Source organism: Ornithorhynchus anatinus, chromosome 21 (genome assembly GCF_004115215.2).
Source record: "Ornithorhynchus anatinus isolate Pmale09 chromosome 21, mOrnAna1.pri.v4, whole genome shotgun sequence".
Lineage (NCBI taxonomy): Eukaryota > Metazoa > Chordata > Mammalia > Monotremata > Ornithorhynchidae > Ornithorhynchus > Ornithorhynchus anatinus.
The window spans coordinates 23,213,666-23,233,789 of record NC_041748.1 but is presented as its reverse complement, the minus strand read 5'-3'; the positions used below and the strand labels follow the sequence as shown (position 1 = coordinate 23,233,789).

The 20,124-nt window shown below is 64.9% G+C and overlaps 1 protein-coding gene across 1 annotated transcript; it reads right to left on the bottom strand.

The window, feature by feature from the left end:
- Nucleotides 1–276: 276 nt before the first annotated feature.
- Nucleotides 277–19,523, bottom strand: HIC2 (HIC ZBTB transcriptional repressor 2). The gene is given in 3 exon segments (XM_039915062.1): nt 277–1,170; nt 1,173–1,954; nt 19,458–19,523. Coding segments are annotated over 2 exon segments (1,626 nt in total). The 5' UTR covers nt 1,915–1,954; nt 19,458–19,523; the 3' UTR covers nt 277–286.
- Nucleotides 19,524–20,124: the final 601 nt, after the last annotated feature.

Below are 20,124 nucleotides of genomic sequence, written 5' to 3'. Positions count from 1 at the left end.
GCACGCGCCCGGGGGGGGGGGCCGGGGGCCGGGGCCCCCCCCCCCGCCCCCGGCCCCGGCGACCCCGCGCTCCGGGGAGGCCGGGAGAGGGGGCGGACGGGGGCGGGAGGCGGGCCCCGGGGGTTTCTCTTGGTATACACTGTCGATTAAAGCTCTGCGGGGTGGGGGCGCCGCGCCGGGGACCCCCCCGCCGGGCTCCCCGCCGCCTCGGGTGGGCGGGAGGGAGGGGGGGAGGGCGGGAGGGGGGGAGCGCCGCCCCTCCCGCCCCCCCGGAGTCTTTGGCTGGCTAGGACGGGGAGGTGTGCATACGCAGGTGGCTGATGAGGTTGCGCTGCTGGGTGAACTTGCCGCCGCAGAGCTGGCACTCGTAGGGCTTCTCGCCCGAGTGGACGCGCATGTGCTCGGTGAGGCGGTACTGGCGGGTGAAGCGCATGCCGCACTCCTCGCAGGCGAAGGGCTTGAGGCCCAGGTGGCTGCGCATGTGGCGGGTCATGGTGCCGCGCTGGGTGAACATCTTCCCGCAGATGTTGCAGGGGAAGGGGCGGGTCAGCCAGTGCGTCTTCTCGTGCTGCCGCAGCGTGGCCGGGTCCTTGTAGCCCTTGTCGCACACGGGGCACTTGAAGGGCCGGGGCTCGGCCGCGTAGGCGGGGCTGGGGGCCGACAGGTCCTCGGCCTCGTCCTCCTTGCCGTAGGTGCCCTCCTCCTTGATGAACAGGTCCTCCTCCTCCGTGTGCGTCTCCACGTGGGCGTTGAGCTGCTCCGAGCTGGGGAAGCCCTTGCCGCAGGGGATGCAGACGTAGAGGTTGTCGCCGAAGGGCACCGCCTCGAAGCCCTCCTGCCGGTAGACGTAGCGGGCGCCGGGCCCGCCCCCGTCGCCCTCCTCGCTCTGCCCGCTGTCGTCGCTCGGCTCCCGCCCGTTCTCCTCCCGGCAGGCGAAGGGCGGCTCGCCCGCCGCCAGGCTGCCGTTGGGCAGGCCCCCGGGGCCGGCCTCCTCGCCGGGCCGGCCGCCCGGGGGCCCCGGCTCCTTCTTGGCCCAGTCCCTCCGGCGGGCCGCGTGCCGCAGGCTCTTGCGGGCCGGTCCGCCGGGCCCGTCGGCCGGCCCGTCCTCGGGCCCGCCCGCCCCCTCCGCCTCCATGGGCTCGGGGCCCCCGGCGGCGCCGGCGGGGGACCGGCCGCGGCCGCCGCCTCCTCCGGCGGGGCCCCGCGGGGCGAGCGGGCCGGGCCGTCGCCCGGCTGGGCCGGGTCGTCGGGGCCCAGCGGGGGCCCGGGCAGCGGGGGGCTCTTCTTGGACAGGTCCAGGCCCAGCTCCTGCTCCCCGGCCCCGCAGCCGCCGGGCCCCTCGCCCCCGTTCCGGCAGCCGCCGCCCCGGCCCGGCGGCGGGTGGGCGCTCTCCGGCCCCGACCCCCCGGGGAAGAGCTCGTCGTCCGGGGCCTTGGCCGGGGGCGGCTCCTCGGCGGCCTTGAGCTCGGGGTCGGCGTAGCGGGCCTGGACGGCCGAGGCGGCCGAGAGGCGCTGCCCGCGGGGCGGCCGGCCCGCCCCGAAGGGCTTGCCCGCCCGCTTGAGGCGGCGGCGGCACAGGCCGGCCAGGTCGTGCAGTTGGAGGTAGCTGGCGGCGGTCAGCAGGGCGCTCAGGTTGGGCTCGGCCGGCGGGTCGCCCGGCTGCAGGAGCTTGCCCGTGTAGATGAAGTCCAGGATCTGGCGGAACACGGCCGGGCTGACCATGTCCGTGTCCAGGTTGATGAGGTTGTCGTGGAGGACGAGCGACTTGAAGTACATGCTGCTGGCGGCCAGCACGCTCTTGTGGGCGCGGAACAGGGCGTTCTCCACCACCACGATGACGTCGCACAGGAACCCTTTGGCTCGCTGCTGGTTCAGCTGCAGCAGCAGCTGCTTGGCGTGGTTGGGCAGCTCCATGTCCGGCCTGGGGTGCCTGCGCCCGCGCCGCTCGTGCCACCTGCGGGAGACGCCACACGCCGTCAGCCCGGCCCCGCCGCCCCCGCGCCCCTCCGTCCAGTCCCGTCCCGCAACCCGGACTCTCCCCTCCGTGACCCGGCGCCGGCCGTCCCGCGCCCCTGCCTCTCCCCTAGTGAGCCGGCACAGACCTCCGGACCCCCCGACAGTCCCCCGGCGAGGACCGTCCGACACTCCCGACTCTCCCCGCTCCGTTCCCGGCTCTCGCCCGGTGACCCGCCACGGACCGTCCGACACCCCCGACGTCCCCTAGTCCGTTCCTGGCTCTCCCCCGGTGACCCGGCGCCGACCGGCCGGTGCCCCTGACTCTCCCCCAGTGACCCGGCGTGGACTGCCCGGCACCTCCGATATTCCCTACTTCATCCCCGGTTCTCCCCCAGTGACCCAGAACGGACCGTCCGACACCCCCGACTGTCACCCCCGACTCGGCACGGACCGTCCCGCACCCCTGACTCTCCCCCGGTGACCCACCGGGGACCACCCGACACCCCCGATACTCCCTCCCGTCTCTCCCCTCCGTGACCCGGCAAGGACCATCCGACAGCTCCGATGTCCCCCGCCTCCGGTGACCCAGCACGGACCCCCCCCCACGACCCTGACCATCCACCACCTCTGACTCCCCTCTCTCCATCACCGACACCATCCCCGCAACCTAGTGCAGCGGCGGGACGCTCGCCTACGGATCGGTCCCCTCCCGTCTGGAGCAGCCGGTGTGGCCGGTGGCATCCCTCCCCAAGGGAGAGGATTCCCAGTGCTCATTCCCTGCTGTTTCTCTGAACCCGCCCCCACCTCCACCCCCGGTTCCAGCGGGGGCCTCTCGCACCGGCCGGGGGGGGGGGGGATCCGGGGCCCAGCAGTTCCCGGTGCGCTCCGTCCACCCCGGTGTTCCCGGGCCCGAATACCCCGATCCTGCCCGGTCTCGGCCTTCGGGCACCCAGCCGGCCGAGCCCTGCCCCTTCTGGCGGATCATCGTCTTATTATTAATACATAGAATAACAACAGCGGTATCTGCTAAGCGCTTACCCTGTGCCAAGCACCGTACCGAGCGCTGGGGTGGAGATAAGCAAATCGGGTTGGACCCGATCCCCGACCCACCTGGTGCTCACAGTCTCGATCCCCATCTGACAGATGAGGGGACTGAGGTCCACAGAAGTGAAGTGACTTGACCAAGGTCACGGAACAGACACGTGGCGGACCCGGGATTGGAACCCACGACCTTCTGACTTCCCGGCCTGTGCTCTCTCCACGGTGCCCTGATCTTGGGGACGTGGAGAAAACGACTAGGTAAAGGGACCGGGAGCGGCAGAGGGAAAGACCTTTCCCTCCAAACCTGGGGTGTGCGGCCTTCTTCTCCCCACTCCATCAACCGTTAAACCTAGACTGTAAGCTCACTGTGGGCAGGGAATGTGTCTGTTATTTTTCGATTGACCTCTCCCAAGGACTTAGGACAGCGCTCTGCACCCAGGAAGCGCTCAATACGATGGATCGACCAAACCGTTTAACCAATCACTGCATCAGCCAGCCGCCCGTGCAATCAGTCCAGTCCCGGGCGAGCGGCAGCGCCTTCCGACGTAGCCACGGGTCCCAGGTGGAGCCGGCTGGTCCGAGCCGGGCCCGGCCGGACCCCGGCCCCAGCTCCGGTCGGCTTCCCCGGAGGGAGCGGGAGGCCACGTCCACCCCGGGATCCGATCCCGACCGGACCCGACTCCGCCTCGGGAGAAGGGGGAGCGAGGCCGCCGGAGGAAGAGAGACCGAGAGACCGGCCGGAGGCAGGCTGTGCGGCGGGCTCTCCGGTGGCTGGGGTCTAGGACGGTAGGAGGGAGGGGGCCTGGTCACGGGCCGGTTCCCGGCCACCGTCGGCTACTGGCCCACAGGGCAACGCCTCTTCCCGCTCGGCGCTGGGTCATTTTCGACTGGTTGGGCCGCAAGCCTGCTGCCCGATCAATCCATCGATGGGATTTACTGGGTGCCTACTGTGTGCCCAGCGCCGTACAAAGCAATTGGGAGAGTACGGTGTAATGACCGTGGTATCTGTTAAGCGCTTACTGTGTGCTAAGCGCTGAGTTGGATGCAAGCAAATTGGGTTGGGCACAGTCCCTCCCCGACAGGGGACTCACGGTCTTAATCCCCCTTGGACGGATGAGGTGACCGAGGCCCAGAGAAGTGACGTGCCTTGCCCGAGGTCATACGGCGGGCAAGTGGGAGAGCTGGGAGTAGAACCCGGGCCCGTCTGACTCCCAGGCCCGGGCCTTCGCCCCAAAATAAAAGGGTTGGTAGACCCGGTTCCCTGCCTGCAACGAGTTTACAGTCCAAAGGAGGTGTTTACAGCGTAGACCTTACCGTGGATTTGCGGCAGGGCAAGGGTGATGCCGGGGGCGGGGCCGAGGGTGGGGCAGAGCGTGGGATTTTGAAAGAGGCCCCGGGGCCGCGGTCCCACGCTCCCATCGGCCCAGAGCGGGGGGCCTTCGGGGCCCAGACTGGGCTCGCCCACCTGTTCTCGTTGGCACGGGACCACCGCCGTCCTCGATCCCGTGCCGGCCCTGACCCGGCTCAGCTGAGGGCGGAGATCGTGCCTCCCAACTCTATTGCGCTCCCCAAGCGCTCACTACAGTGCTCGGCAGTGAGTAATAATAATGATACTCGTAGCTTTGGTAAGCGCTTACTAGATGGCGGGAACCGTGCTAAGCGCTGGGGTGGACACGAGCAGCTCGGGTTGGACAGAGTCCCTGCTCCACGTGGGGCTCACGGGCCTCAATCCCCATTTTACAGAAGAGGTCACTGGGGCCCGGAGAAGTCCACCGACTTGCTCAAGGTCACACGGCAGAAGAGCGGTGGAGCCGGGATTAGAACCCAGGTCCTTCCGACTCCCAGGAGAGTGCTCTCTCCCCGACGCCGCGCTGATTCTCGCGTGCTCGGTCATAACCGTCCATGGATTGGGGGAAGCCGGGGGACTGTGGCCCGGCCTGGAGGGTCACCTCCCGCCCTCTGGGTCACCCGCACCAACAAGTAGCCAACAGATCGCGTGGCTCCGCCTCTCGACTCTCCCTCTCGGACCCCCGGGCCCCCCTCCGCCCCAGCCCCTTCCCGTCCGGGTCTCACGCCCCCCCCCAACCTCGTGTTCTCCCGGGTCCCCCCAGCCCCCTCCCCGAGAGCGGCTCATCGGGGGCCGGGGGGCCGGCCTCGTCAGCTCACGCAGCCGGACGCTGGCTGCTCCGGACCCCCGATCTCGGCTCCTGGGACCCCCAGGTGGGAGACAGACTAGACTATAAGATCGTTGCGGGCAGCGAATGTGTCTGTTTCTCGTTATACTGTACTTCAGAGATGCAGCACGGCTCGGCGGAAAGAGCCCGGGCTCGGGGGTCAGAGGTCACGGGTTCGAATCCCCGCTCTGCCACTTGTCCGCTGTGTGACTGTGAGCAAGTCACTTAACTTCTCTGTGTGCCTCAGTGACCTCATCTCTACAATGGGGATTAACTGTGAGCCCCACGGGGGACAACCCGATGACCCTGTATCTCCCCCAGCGCTTAGAACAGTGCTCTGCACATAGTAAGCGCTTAACAAATACCGACATTATTCGTTCGTTCGTTCGATCGGACTTACGGAGGGTTTACTGTGTGCAGAACACTTCACAGAGCGCTTGGGAGAGTACAACAGACACATTCCCTGCCCACAGCGAGTTGAGGGTCTCCCAATCCGCTCCCGCCCCCTCCTCCCGCCTGCGAAGTCACCGGGGTCAGGAAGCCCGTCCCCTCCCCGCCCGGGCCTCTCCCGCTCCGACCCGGAGCCCGGGAGGGAGGGTGGGGGGTTAGGTTAGGGTGGCGCAGGCCCTGGCTGGCTGCCAACCTGCCTGCCCCGAGGGCACGGGGGGGCGGGAAGCCCAGTACCACCCTCCGCTCCCCTCCCCCCCGCCACCACGGCCCCCGGGAGAGGGGGTGGAGGGGATGGGGGGCGCCGGCCCGCGGGGAAGCTTCCTGGGGGGAATCCCCCACTGTCGTGAGCGCCCCCGGGACCCCGAGGGGTTGGGCCCTGTGGGGTGGGGAGAGGAGATGCAACAGGCCCCAGCCAAGCCCGCGCCTCTGAGGCGTGGAGGCTCCCGGGGGGCAAGGAGCTGGCGGACCCCGAGCTCCCACCCCTCTGGTGCCCCACCCACGGCGGCCTGTGCCCAGCGCCCCCCTTCTCCAGCCCGCCCCGCCCCAGAGGGGCGGGGGCAGAGTCGGGGGGGGGGGGGGACGGCGGCTGGCCCGGCTCCAGAAAGAGGGTCTCGATGCCGCCGCCGGCCCCTCCCCATCCGTGCCTCCGCCCCGACGCAGCCAGCGGCCCCGCGGGGGTCCCCGCACCCCGACCGCACGCTAGGTCCGGCCCCGCGCCACCCCTCACCCACCGGGAGTCAGCGTGGCGGGAGGGCAGGGGGACGCGCCTGCCAGGCGCATGGGGAAAGAGCAGAGCGTGGGTGCAAGTGAGCTGGAGGCCGCGAGGGTAACGGGGTCAGGGGGAGCGGGAGGGACGGGGGGCTGCCCGGGGGGCCAATCCCTCATTCCCCCCACTCCGCCCTCCCCTTGTTGCCCCTTGAGCCCTCTGGTCATCATCTCCCCCCCAGCACCACGGCATTTATGTCCTTAGAGGAACTCGGAAGCCGCGTGGAGTAGTGGAAAAAGAGTTCGAGCCTGGGAGTCGGAAGGACCTGGATTCCGATCCCGGCTCGGCTACTTGCCTGCTGTGTGATCTTGGGCAAGTCACTTCACTTCTCTGCGCCTCAGTGACCTCATCTGTAAAATGGGGATTAAGACCGTGAGCCCCACGTAGGACAGGACTGTGCCCGACCTGGTTTGCTCGGATCCACCCCCAGCGCTTAGCAGCGTGCCCGGCGCGTAGTAAGCGCTTAAAAAATACCATTATTATTATTATTATTATTATAATATCCGTACTCTTATACTCCATTTCCCCAGTTGGTCATTATTCTAAACGTCCGTCTCCCCCTGTAGACCGAAAGCTTCCTGAAGGCGGGGATTGCGTCTATGTTGTATTTACTTTGCCAAGCGCTCAGCACAGTGCTCTGCCCGCCGTAAGCGCTCGATAAATAACTTCGATTGAGTGACGGAGGAGGACGGAGAGGGGAAGGAAGAGGGGATGGGTGAGAAAAGAAACGGGAAAGGGAAGGGAGAGGGAGGAGCATGGAGAGACCGAGTAGGGGAAAAGAAAGGAAGGAGGAAGTAGGAGGCTTAGAAAAGAATGATAACGAGAAGCAGCGAGGCTTGGTGGATAGAACCTGGGCCCGGGGGTCAGAGGACCTGGGTTCTAATCCTGGCCCCACCGCCAGTCTGCTTTGTGACCTAGAGCAAGTCGACTTACTTCTCGGTGCCTCGGTTAGCTCATCCGTAAAATGGGGATTAAGACTGTGAGCCCAGTATGGGACAGAGATCGGGTCCGACTCGATTATCTTTTATCCACCCCAGTGCTTAGAAAGGTGTCTGGAACATGGTAAGCGCTTAAATATCATTAAAAATCATCATGAGTAACGGTAAGTGATTGCCGTATTCCAAGGATTGAACTAAACTCTGGGTTAGATATAAGATAATCGGGGGTCCCACGTGGGACTCACAGTCCAAGTAGGAAGGAGAAGAGGTATTGTACCCCCATTTTGCAGATGAGGAAAGAGCCGCAGGGAAATGATGTGACTTGCCCAAGGTCACGCAGCAGGGAATTGGAGGAGCTGGGCATAGAACTGGCCCCCACTTTCAGAGCCTTAAATGAAGGCCCATCTCCTCCAGGAGGCCTTCCCAGACCAAACCCCACTTTTCCTCACCCCCCCACTCCCCTCTGCGTCACCCTGACTCGCTCCCTTCGCCCTTCCCCCCGCCCAGCCGCACGACGCTTAAATCTCATTCTATTTATCGGTATTGCTGTCCGTCTCCCCCTCTCTCGACTGTAAGCTCGTTGTGGGCAGGGAATGTCACTCTTTATTGTTGTATGGCACTTTCCCAAGCGCTCAGTACAGTGTTCTGCACCCACTAAGCGCTCAGTAAATACGACTGAATGGATGAGTGAACTCGGCTCCTCCGACTCCCAGGCCCGGGCTCTTTCCACTAGCGGTGAAGGAGGGAGGGAGAAAGGAGGAGGAAGTAGGGGGCCTAGAAAAGGAGGGAGGGGGATGGAGGGTGTGTGTGTCGGGGGCATTCTTCTGGGGGGGGGGGCACAAGTGGATCGCAAGAGAAGCCACCCCCGCCTCTCGCAGCCCGCTCTGGGGGGCTCGGCGCCCGCGTGAGGTCAACGCCCCGGGGAGAGGGAGGCCAGGAGGGTCCGCGCGGCCTCCAGGGGCCTGGGCCCGCTCCTCCCCTCCCGCGGACCACCGCCCGCCCGCCACCTGCCCGGCCCGGAGCTCTGCACACTCAGCTCCGGGGAGGATTGGGGGCTCCTCCCTCCTTCCCGCGCCCCTCCCTCCCCCGCCGACCCCCCCACACCGCCCGGTGGCCCCGCAGCCCAAGGGCTGGGGGAGAGGCCGGCCGGGCCCGTCGAGCCGGTTTCCCGGCCGGGGGCTCGGGGGGCCGGGATCCAGTTGGCTCCGGGTCGGGCTACGGCGGGTCCGGGGGGGAGGTGGTCCCCGGGCCCATGTCGGGGCCCGCCGTGGCTCCCGGGACCGGGCCCCGGCTCGCCCCTAGAGCCCCGAGACCCACAGGATCCCCCCCGCCCCTTCGCGGCCCCCACCCCAGGGGTCTCCGGGCCCCCGGCTCGGAGCGGGAGGGGCAGTCGGTCGGTCGATCATATTTATTGAACGCTTACTGAGTGCGGGGCAGCGTACTGAACGCTTGGGAGAGTGCAACCGAACCCCACACAGACCCATTCCCTGCCCACAGTGTAAAAGGACCTAGGAAGCAACGTGGCTTAGCGGAAAGACCCCGGGCCTGGACGTCCGGGCTCTGTCGCCTGTCTGCCGCGTGACCTTAGGCGGGTCATTTCACGTCTCTGGGGCCTCAGTTCCCACGTCTGTAAAATGGGGATTGACAGTGTCAGCCCCACGTGGGACAGGGTCCAACCCCATTTGCCTGTATCCACCCCAGCGCTTAGCGCAGTGCCCGGCACCTAGTAAGTACTTAACAACTACCGCAATTATCATTATAACTGCCGCCTCGCGGGGGGCTCCCAGAGGGTCTACCGGAGCCGGGGTACCCCAAGCTGGCTCGCCGCCAGCCGGTCGCGGGCAGGGATCTTGGCTCTGAGGGGTGGGCGGCCCGGCTAGGAGGCCGCCTGTCTTCCCGCAGCTGCCGGGCCCCTCCGCCACAGCAAGCGGGAGGAGGTTGGCAGTGTAGGAGACGTACCCGGCCGGGGGACACCTCCGGCCGGGCACCGACCGCCCCTCTGCCCCCTCGAGATGAGGAGACCCCGGATCCTGCTCTTCCTCTAGACTGTGAGCAGGGAACTCATCAACCAGCTCCGTCGTACTGCGCTCTCCCAAGCGTTCAATACAGTGCTTGGCCCATAATAAGCGCTTAGAAAACACCGCCGACGCTATCATTACCACCCGGGCCTCGGTTCCCTCGTCTGTAAAAATGGGGACGGAGACTGAGAGCCCCAGGAGGGACAGGGACTGAGTCCAACCTGATCAGCGGCGATTAGAAGGGGTGCCTGGCACCCAGTAAGCGCTTAACGAATACCACGGAAAAAAACTCCTTCCGTAGACCGATCGGTGTTATTTACGGCGCGCTTACTGCGTGCGGAGCACTGGGGCCGCGCTCTCGGGAGGGGCCAACGCAAGGTTGACGCGTTCCCTCCGCCGCTTCTGTGTTCACTGACAGGAGATTCTACTACTTCGGTGCTTACTCATCCGCCTATCTCTCTTTTCTTTTTATGGTATTTGTTAAGCGCTTACCATGTGCCTGGCACTGTACTAAGCGTCTTCCTGCTCCCGTCTGTAATGTACGCTGTGTCCGATGCTCCCCCTCCGCCCAACCCCGGGAAGCTCCTCCAGGGCAGAGGTCACGTCTTCCGGCTCCACTGTCCTCTCTCCCCAGTGCTCCATAAAGTGCTCCGTGCCCAGGAAGCGCTCAGTAAAAAGTATTTATCCCCGTGGGAAGGGACCTTTTCTGCTCTATCTACTGTCCTCCCGGTCAGTGGTATTTTTTGAGCACTTCTGGAACGCAGAGCTCTGTACTGAGTGCTTGGGAGAGTACAATATAACCGAGTTGGTAGACGCGTTCCCTACCCACAGTGAGCTTCCTGAGACGGAGCATGGCGTTAGTGGCGAGAGTCCGGGCTGGATTCCACTCCCGGTTCTGTGCCCGTATTGGTCAAGCGCCTACTCTGTGCCGAGCGCTGTTCTAAGCGCTGGGGTAGATACAGGGGAATCAGGTTGTTCCACGTGGGGCTCACAGTCTTCATCCCCATTTTCCGGACGAGGTCACTGAGGCGCCGAGAAATGAAGTGACTCGCCCAGAGCCACACGGCTGACAGGTGGCGGAGCCGGGATTCGAACCCATGGCCTCTGACTCCCAAGCCCGGGCTCTTTCCGCTGGGCAAGTCACTTCGCTCCTCTGGGCCTCAGTTTCCTCATCCGTAAAACGGGGATTGGGAGTGTGAGCCCCACGAGGGACGGGGACCTCTGTCCAACCCGATTCGCTTGTATCTACCCCAGCGCTTCGCAGAGTGCCTGGCACATAATGAGCGCTCAATAAAAACACCAGCATTATCACTATTATTACTCTTCCAGTCTCGTCCTCTCAAGCGCTCAGTTGTTCAGGGCTCTGCCCGCCTCAGGTTCCCAGGACCCGCGACTGGTTTTTTTTCTTTTTCAAGGTATTTCTTAAGTCTTTCCTACATCCCAGGCGCTGTACTGAGCGCTGGGGTCGATCCAAGCTAATGACGTCCACCAAGGTCCCTGTGCCGCACGGGGCTCACAGCCTCCATCCCCATTTTTAAGGCTGAGGCAACCGAAGCACGGAGAAGCGCCCGAGGTCACCCGGGTCCTCGGACCCCCCCCCCCCCCCCCGGCTCCGCACTCCTCCCGCTAGGCCGTGCCGCTGCTCCGGCCGACCGGCCGGCTCGGTCCCCGGACCAGCCAGACCGCGGGAGGGGCGGTAGTCCCGGCAGCGCCCGGGAAAGGCCGACACCCGCGTGGGAGCGCCCCGGCTGGGCCGGGAGACAGGGGGCTGCCTCAACCTGACTACTGTTGGCACGGCCCCGGCCCGGCCCAGCCCCCCGGGATCTGGCGGGGAGGGGGAGGGGAAGCGTGAGAGCTTAAAAACCTCAGTCCTCGGAGGGACGGCCCCCTGGATCCGGGGCCGACGAGGCCCGGCCCCCCGGCTCCCCCCCTCGTCCTCCTCCAGGTGCCCCGCACCCCGCTTCCCACCGGCTGGCTGCTCTCTGGGCCCCGGGCGCAAGGGTGGGCGACGGGTTCCCCCCGGGGCGGTGGGGAGCCGGTCGCCCCCGCCTCCCCCCTCCTGCCCCCAGGGTAAACAGCTGCGCGCCCCCGTGCCCCCGACGGGCTCGCTGGAACCGTTCCCGTGCCAGGGCGGGGGTGGGGGGAGCCGGGAGGAGGCGCGGGTGCTTCGGGAAACAGGGCGCGGAGGGAATCAGAGCGGCAGAGCGAAGAGGGCAGGGCCACGTGTCTCGTACCTGGCCCCGGGGACCCCCCGCGGACCCCTCGGAGGCCTCGGCCAGACCTCCGAGCCCCCCGCTGCCCATCCGCCCCCGTCCGCCCGTTCCCTCGCCCGGCTCCCTTTGCCCCGTCTCACCTCGCGGCCACCCCCGACGCCCACCAATGGGCGATCACTTCTCCGCCCGCCCGGCTCTCCCGCTTTTCCCGGATGCTCAGCACAGTGCTCGCACATTGCTCGGTTAACCAGGTTGGTCGACTGATCCCTTGATTGGCGGGAAGGGGGCTGAGCCCCTCCCCTCGCGCCCCCCCGGGCCGCGCCGGCCTAGGGGACGGAGCCCGGGCCTTGGAGTCGCAAGGACCTGGGTTCTAATCCCGGCTCTCCCACTCGCCTGCTGTGTGACCTTGGGCTAGTCACTTCACACCTCTGGGCCTCCTATATAACGGGGAAGAAATACCCGCCGCTTCTCCTGCTTGGACAGCGAGCCTCACGAGAGACCGTGTCCGATCCGGTCATCTTGCATCCGTCCCAGTGCCCGGCCACGGGGAGCGGCGCGGCCTGGTGGAAAGAGCCCGGGGCCCAGGAGCCAGAGGACGTGGGTTCTAATCCTGACTCCGCCAACTGCTTGCCGTGCGACCTTGGGCGAATCACTTCCCTTTCCGGGCCTCCGTTCCCTCCACTGTAAAATGGGGGTCAAATACCTGCTCTCCCTTCTTCTTAGACTGTGAGCCCCAAGCGGGACCGGGTCTGTGACCGTCCTGATTAACCTGAATCCACCCCGGCGCTTAGAACAGCGTCTGACACCTAGTAAGCACTTAAAAAAGCGCTTAAATAGATACGACCATCAGGGGAGCGGGCTGGGCCGGGGCTGGAGTGAAGATGGCTACCACTTGAGGTTCCTTGGGGGATAAAGTCCAGCGGCCCGGCCATCTGACAGGCCCGCACAGAATCCCAGGGCCTCGATGAACTCATAAAACCATAAAAAGGGTTTCTAAATGACACGCTCAAAAGGCCAGGCAGACGGGCCGGGGAAACGAGGCCGCCACCCGGGGCGGGGGGGAAGGGGGCCAAGGGGCACGGGGAGCCCCGGGGGGGGGGGGGGCTGTGCCCCAGCGGACCCAGGGGGCAGGGAGGGCTGCCGGTACCACCCAGAGCCCAGCCGGTTCTTCCCTTGGGACCGTAAGCTCACCGAGGGCAGGGAGCGGGTCTACCACCTCTGCTGTACTCTACTCTCCCAAGAGTTCAGTACACTGCTCTGCGGGCAGTAAGGGCTCCATTAAACACCATCGACCGACGGACTGATTCCCGAACAGCATCTCCCGGGTCTGCCCCGGGCTCCGGTCACCTCCGGATCGCCGCCGGTCTCCCCGCCTCCGGTCTCCCGCCCCGCACGCCCACCTAAAATCCGCCCCGCTGCCCGGATCACCTTCGCGGCTCGGCCTTCGATACCTCCCGTCCCGCGGACTCACCGATCGACCCCCCGAAACCTCCCTCCGGCAGGTAAAAACTCCTCGCCCTTGGCTTCCACGCCCTCCACCGACTCTCCCAGTCCATCAATCTATTTAGTGGGCGCTGGCTGTGCGCAGAGCACTGTGCTGAGCACTTTGGAGGATACCGTCTGCTGGAGAGGGTAGACGCCAACTCCGCCGTCAGGGAGCTTAAGGTCTACAGAGGGGCAGGGAAGTAAATTAGACAGAGGCCAAGGGCAAAGCCCAAGGATGGAGGCTAAAAGCGCTCTGGGGCTGGTTCGACCGCCCCCCCTCCCCGGGCTCACTTCCTAACTGACCCTCGCTCCCGGCTCTCCCGCCTCCGGCCCTTTCCTCCGTCAGTCGTATTTATTGAGCACCTACTGTGTTTAGAGAGCTGTAGTAGGCGCTTGGGAGAGTACCACAGGACACTGAACGGACACGATCATGGCCCACAACGAGCTGACCGTCTAGAGGGGGAGGCAGACGCGAACAGAAATAAATAAGTTACAGATACGGACGTAAGCGCTGTGGGGCTGGGAGGGGGGCGATGAATAAAGGGAGCAAGTCAGGGCGACGCAGGAGGGAGTGGGAGAAGGGGAACGGAGGGCTTAGTCAGGGACTAACAGGCCCCCACCCCCTACGGCCGTCCGGCCCCTCGGAGCGGAGCCCGAGAGACGTCACGCAAACTGCTCCCGGGGGCCGGGGAACGAAAAGGGTTTTAAACCCCCCGGCCTGGAGCCCCCCGCCCCGCCGCCCTCCTAAACCCGTCAGGGCACACCTCGCCCACGGGGCCACCTCCCCCGACTCATTCCTCAGCCCCACGGTGGGCTAAATCCAGCCACGGGAGCGGGGGCGGGAGGGCCGGACGGCAAAGGAGCAGCAAGCGCAGGCCTCCCTCCGGTCCTTATCGACGTCCTCCACTTGGCCCTCTGGATACAGACGCTATTCAGCTAGAGAAGCGGGGGGGCCTCGCGGGAAGAGCCCGGGCCTGGGAGCCAGAGGACCTGGGTTCGAATCCCAGCTCTGCCGCCTGCCTGCTGGGTGACCTCGGGCCAGTCACTTCTCTTCCTCTGAGCCTCAGGTTCCTCATCTGTAAAATGGGGATTCGATCCCCGTACTCCCTCCTATTTGGACCGTGGATCCCATGTGTGATAGGGACGGGGTCCAGTCTGATGATCTGTGCATCTGCCCGGGGCTCAGAACAGGGATGAACACACAATATTTAACAAAACACAATAATAAGAATAATAAGAATAATAAATGTCCACTCCATTTTCTTATTATTAAATCAGCCTTATTAAAATCACATCTCCTCCAAGAGGCTTTCCCCAACTGGGCTCTCATTTCCTCTTCTCCCACTCCCTTCTGCCTCATCCTTGCCCTACGATTTATCCCCGATACTCACCCCTTCCTCAGCCTCACACCACTCCATGTCCGGATGTGTATTTATTTACATCAATGTCCGTCTCTCCCTCTAGACTGTAAAACCGTTGCGGGCAGGGAACGCGTCTACCAACTCGGTTCCGCTGTCCTCTCCCGAGTGCTCGCTACAGTGCGTAAGCACTCTATAAATACCATTTGTTGAGCTCTCGAGCTCACCCCGTCTCTAAATGATTTTACACCCATCTTCCCGTTGGAGTGGGCAGGGAACCGGGGGGTGCTGCTGCCGTGTCTTCCCGGGCTCCCGGTACAGAGTTCGACCGGCAGGGCCGTCCGGGCCCTCTCCCCGGACCGGCCGGAGGTCCTGGGGGCGGGGGGGGGTCCTGAGGGGAGCGACGCTCGCCCCCAAAACGCGCAGGGTCGGAGAGCTATTCCCGAGCCTGCCCGGGTCCACCCCAGGCCAGGCCGTCGACGCGAAACGGGAGGGCTGGGGAGAGGGGAGGGCCTGCAGAAAATGTGGGGGGCAACAGAGACAAGAGTAATAATAACAGCAATTGGGGTATTTGTTAAGCGTTTACTATGTGCCAGACACTATGCTAAGCACTAGGGAAAGCAGCGTGGCTTAGGGGAAGCAGCGCGGCTCAGTGGAAAGAGCCTGGGCTTCGGAGTCAGAGGTCATGGGTTCGACTCCCGGCTCTGCCACCTGTCAGCTGTGTGACTGGGGGCAAGTCACTTCTCTGTGCCTCAGTGACCTCATCTGGGGATGAACCGTGAGCCTCACGGGGGACGACCTGATGACCCTGGATCTACCCCAGCGCTTAGAACGGTGCTCTGCACATAGTAAGCGCTTAACAGATACCAACATTATTATCATTAGGGAAGATAGCAGCTAATTGGGTTGGACACAGTCCCCATCCCCCATAGGGCTCCCGGTCTTAATCCCCGTTTCCCAGAGAGACACAGAGCGGCGAAGTGACCCGCCCAAAGTCACGCAGCAGACGAGGGGCAGAGCCGGCGTTAGAACCCAAGTCCCTCTGAATCCCAGGCCCCGGTTCTTTCCGCTAAGCCGTGCCGCTTCGCACAAGAAGGCAGGGGAGAAGCTGCCGGGACAAGAAGGCAGGAGAGAGGGGAGGGGCTGCAGGCCGACCCAGCGGCCCCCCCCCCCGCCCCGCCTCCCCCCCCCCCCGGCGGCCCCCGGCTGCCCTGCCCGGCCCCTCCGAGCGGAGCCCGAGAAATGCCACGGAAACCGCTCCCAGGAGCCAAGGGCGCGGGCTCGGGGCCGGGAAATGAAAAGGGTTTTAAACTCTCTCTGTAGAAGCAGCTCCCCAGAGCAGGGCGCAGGGCACGGGGCCAAGGGCACGGGGCCAAGTCAGGGCCGGGCATGCCAACGCCCAGGCTTCCTGCCCGCCCCAACCCAGCGCCTCACGGGCCTCCCGGCCCGGCCGGGGCGGGCAGATGGATGGCGGACGTGGGCTCGGGCCAAAGGTCCGGGGGGGGGGGGGAGGAGGCGCAGGCGGGTCCTGGGCCCGGGGCCTCAGTGGGTCACACGGCTCGCCCTCGGCGGGGGCGGCGGCACTCGGCCCATCCCCCCGCCCCACCCCTCACGTCACCTCTCCCCTAGCCCGGCTCCGGTCCCCCCTTCCGTCCCTCCCCCACAGGGTCCCTAAGACGGGGTGGGGGGGGGTCACCCGGCTCCCTCCGCCCGCCCTAAAGCTGCCCAACCTGGCGGTGCCGGGCCCGGCCCAGGGGCAAACACCCGTGCACACACGTACACACGCACACGTGCGCTCGTCCTTTTTCCCTCTGCCCCTTCCCCTGCTGCTGCCCGCGGTGACCTGGGGGGGGGGGGGGCCTGGTGCCAGATCGGGCCAAGGGGACGGTTCCCAGCAGCCCCGGGGGGGTGACACGACATCTCACACACACACAAAACACACAACGCGCACACCGGCCCCCCGCCCTCACCTCCCGCGAGCTGAGCTTCGGCAGGCTCAGTGGGTGAGCCGGGTGTTGGCTTCTTTGGTATCTGTAAAGAGTCTACCGCGCGCCAGGCACTGTACTAAGCGCTGGGGTAGGTACAAGCGAATCGGGCGGGGCACGGCCCCTGTCCCACACTGGGCTCCCAGTCTCCATCCCCATTTTTCAGTCGAGGTCGGAGGGAATAATAATAATAATGATAATGTTGGTATTTGTTAAGCGCTTACTATGTGCCGAGCACTGTTCTAAGCGCCGGGGTAGACACAGGGGAATCGGGTTGTCCCACGTGGGGCTCACGGTCTTAATCCCCATTTTACAGATGAGGGAACTGAGGCGCAGAGAAGTGAAGTGACTCGCCCACGGTCACACGGCCGACAAGTGGCAGAGCTGGGATTCGAACTCATGAGCCCCGACTCCAAAGCCCGTGCTCTTTCCACTGAGCCACGCTGGGAAGCGACGTGCCCGAGGCCACCCGGCAGACAGGTGGCAGGGGAGGGATTAGAACCCAGGTCCTCTGACTCCCGGATCCAGGCTTCTTCCCTAGGCCGTGCTACCCCCGATCCAGATTCGGCGCAGCCTCGCAGACGGTTAGATTGCGGGCCTGGGAGTCGCAAGTCACGGGTTCTAATCCCGGCTCTGCCACTTGCCCGTTGTGTGACCTCGGGCAGGTCACTTCACTGCTCTGAGCCCCGGTGACCTCATCTGTAAAACGGGGATAAAGACTGTGAGTCTCCCCGTGGGACAACCTGATTATCTTCTATGTACCCCAGGGCTTAGGACAGTGCCTGGCACATAACAAGCGCTTAACAAAAACCATAATTATTATTATTATTCATTCAGTCATTCACTCATATTTATGAGAAGCAGCGTGGCTTAGTGGCAAGAGCCCAGGCTTGGGAGTCAGAGGTCGTGGGTTCTAATCCCGGCTCCGCCCCTTGCCAGCGGTGTGACTTGGGGCAAGTCACTTCACTTCTCTGTGCCTCAGTGACCTCATATGGAAAATCGGGAAGGAAGACTGTGAGCCCCAGGTGGGACGCCCCGACGACCTTGGATCTCCCCCAGCGCTTAGAACAGTGCTTGGCACAGAGTCAGCGTTTTGTGTATATTTTGATTGCCCTATTTATTTTGTTAATGAGATGTACATCCCCTCGATTCTATTTCTCGCTACTGTTTTCGCCTTAGACTGTTGGACCGTCAATGGGCAGGGATTGCCTCTATCTGTTGCCGGAATTGTCCATTCCAAGTGCTTAGTACAGCGGTCTGCACATAGTAAGCACTCAATAAATACTATTGAATGAATGAACGAATAACAAATGCCATCATCATCATCATCATCATTTACTGAGCCCTTACTATGTGCCGAGCACTGTACTAAGTGCTTGGGAGAGGACAATAGAACAATAAACAGACACATTCCCTGCCCACAAGGAGCTCACAGTCTAGAGAAGCAGAGGGGCTCGGTGGAAAGAGCCCGGGCTTGGGAGTCAGAGGTCATGGGTTCGAATCCCGGCTCTGCCGCTTGTCGGCTGTGTGACTGGGGGCAAGCCACTTCTCTGGGCCTCAGTTGCCTCATCTGCAAAATGGGGATGAAGACTGTGAGCCTCACGTGGGACAACCTGATCACCTTGAATCCCCCCCCCCCCCCCCCCCCCCCGGTGCTTAGAACAGTGCTCGGCCCATAGGAAGCGCTTAACAAATCCCAACATTATTATTATTAGAGGATTAATACCCTCAACGGGCCTGGGTGGGGGAGGGTCGCAGAAGACACCACCCCCCCCGCCCCCCCGGGGCTGCCCGGGGGCACCGAAAGAACAGGGCCTGGAGGGGTGGGAAGGGGATGGGGCCCCGAACCCGCCCCTCCCCCAGAGGCCGCCCAGGAGGCAGGACCCCCTTGCCAGCAGCTGCCTCAGGGCCCCCCCGTGAGGCGTGGCGAGACCCCCGCCCCTCTGGCCGGGGGCTTATCAGCCAGGTGCCAGCTGCAGCCTGGGGAGAGGGGGAGGGTAGGGAGGAGGGGAGAGGGAGGGGGAGGAGGGCAAGAAGAGAGGAAGAGACCCCTCTGCTTTCAGTCCCTTCTGAGACCGCTCCCTCCCCTCCAGCCTCGTGGCCCTCTTCCAGGGGAAGCCCATGGGCCAGGGACCCCTAAGAGCGGGAAGAGGAGGGGGAGGGCAACCCAGGCCCCTCCCTGCCTCAGCACCAAGAGGTAGAAAGTCCTCACGCTTCTTCCTCCTCCGTCCCCATCCCACACGCGGGCACAGGCGGAGTTTGCCCTTTCTCAGGTCTCAGGTCAGGTCCGTCCATCCCCGGTCACGGGGAGACGCAGGTGGGCCCCCCACCCGCGCAAGCCGACACGCACACACCCACCCCTCATCGCACGGTTACCCCGCTCCCTCCTAATCCGCCCCGAGAACCGGTTTCGAAGGCCGCGGCTCGGATCGACGCGCCCCGGGGAGGCACAGAAAGAATGGAGAGGCGGCCCCGAAGCCCCGCGCCTCCAGAGGCCAGGCGGGCACCGGGCGCTGGGCAGCCCCACCTGATTTCCTCCCCGCTGCAAACCCCCTGAGCCCGCCCCCCTAAAACCCCCATCTGGGGCGGGGCCAGTCTAAAGAGCTCGCTGTTGTCCGTCCGTCTCCCCATTCGACGGGAAGGGACAGTGCTCCTCGCTACCCGCCACCAAACACGTTCCGACCTCAAGCCCCTCTGCCTCCTCGGGAGTCTCGCCCCCGGCCCGTGGGGTCTTGGACTAAAAATCCTTTCCAACCGACACCCACGCCCTCCCTTCCGCTGATGCCGTTCTCGACCCTGGGCGCAAACGGGTCCCCTCGCCCCGCCGATCACCCTATCGCTATAAAAGCGCTCGGTAAATACGAATGATTCGATTCCTCCTCCCACAGAGCGGGGAAGATGGCCCATCCTTCCCCAGTCGATGGCATTTCCTGAGCGCTTACTGGGTGCAGAGCGCTTGGGAGAGTACCACAGAACAGATAAGAGACATTCTCCACCCACAAGTACGGGGGGGCCGTCTCTCCCCCCCCCGGCCCAACCCAGACCCCCGGCCCACCGGGGCCACGCGACTTACCGAGAGAGAGGGGCACAGTGACCATACGGGCGGTGGCTCGTGGGGAGCAGTTGATCTGGCACAGCATCAAAGCCCGGGTACCTGGGGGAGAGGAGAGTTTGAGGGTGGGCGACAGACTGAGCTCCCGTGCCCCCCACCCCAGGGCCCAGCTGGTTGGCAGGGGGCACAGCGGGGGTGGGGGGGGGAGGGGATCCTCAGCTCTGGCCCCGGGAGCCCCCAGGGGGGCAGAAGGGACTGAGAGATCTCAGACAAAGAACAGGCCGGGGGCCAGGCAACAACTGGTCAGTCGGCCCTTCCCCGGGCCCCCGGTGCCGCCAACCCCTGTGGGGCCGCCGCTGCCTGTCCACCGGCCAGCCGGTCCACCTGTCACACCACGCCCACCCGGCCCGATACGGCTCAGGGACTTGGGGACCCGGGAGTGGTGGGGGGAATCGCCCCGGCCCCGGCGGGCACCCGGCAGACGGGCCTGCGGCCCTCCCCCACGGGGTCAGGGCTGGAGACTCTGCCCACCATTTCCTGGGGGTCCTCGGGAGGCCCCGGGGGGGGGGGGGGGGGAGCAGGCAGGGCGGGCAGGCTCCAGGGTCTTCTGGTCATTTCCATAACAAAAGGGCAAAGTTTGAGCTGCCGCCCCGCAACAACTCCTCCTCCTCCTGTCCTCTCGCCCCCC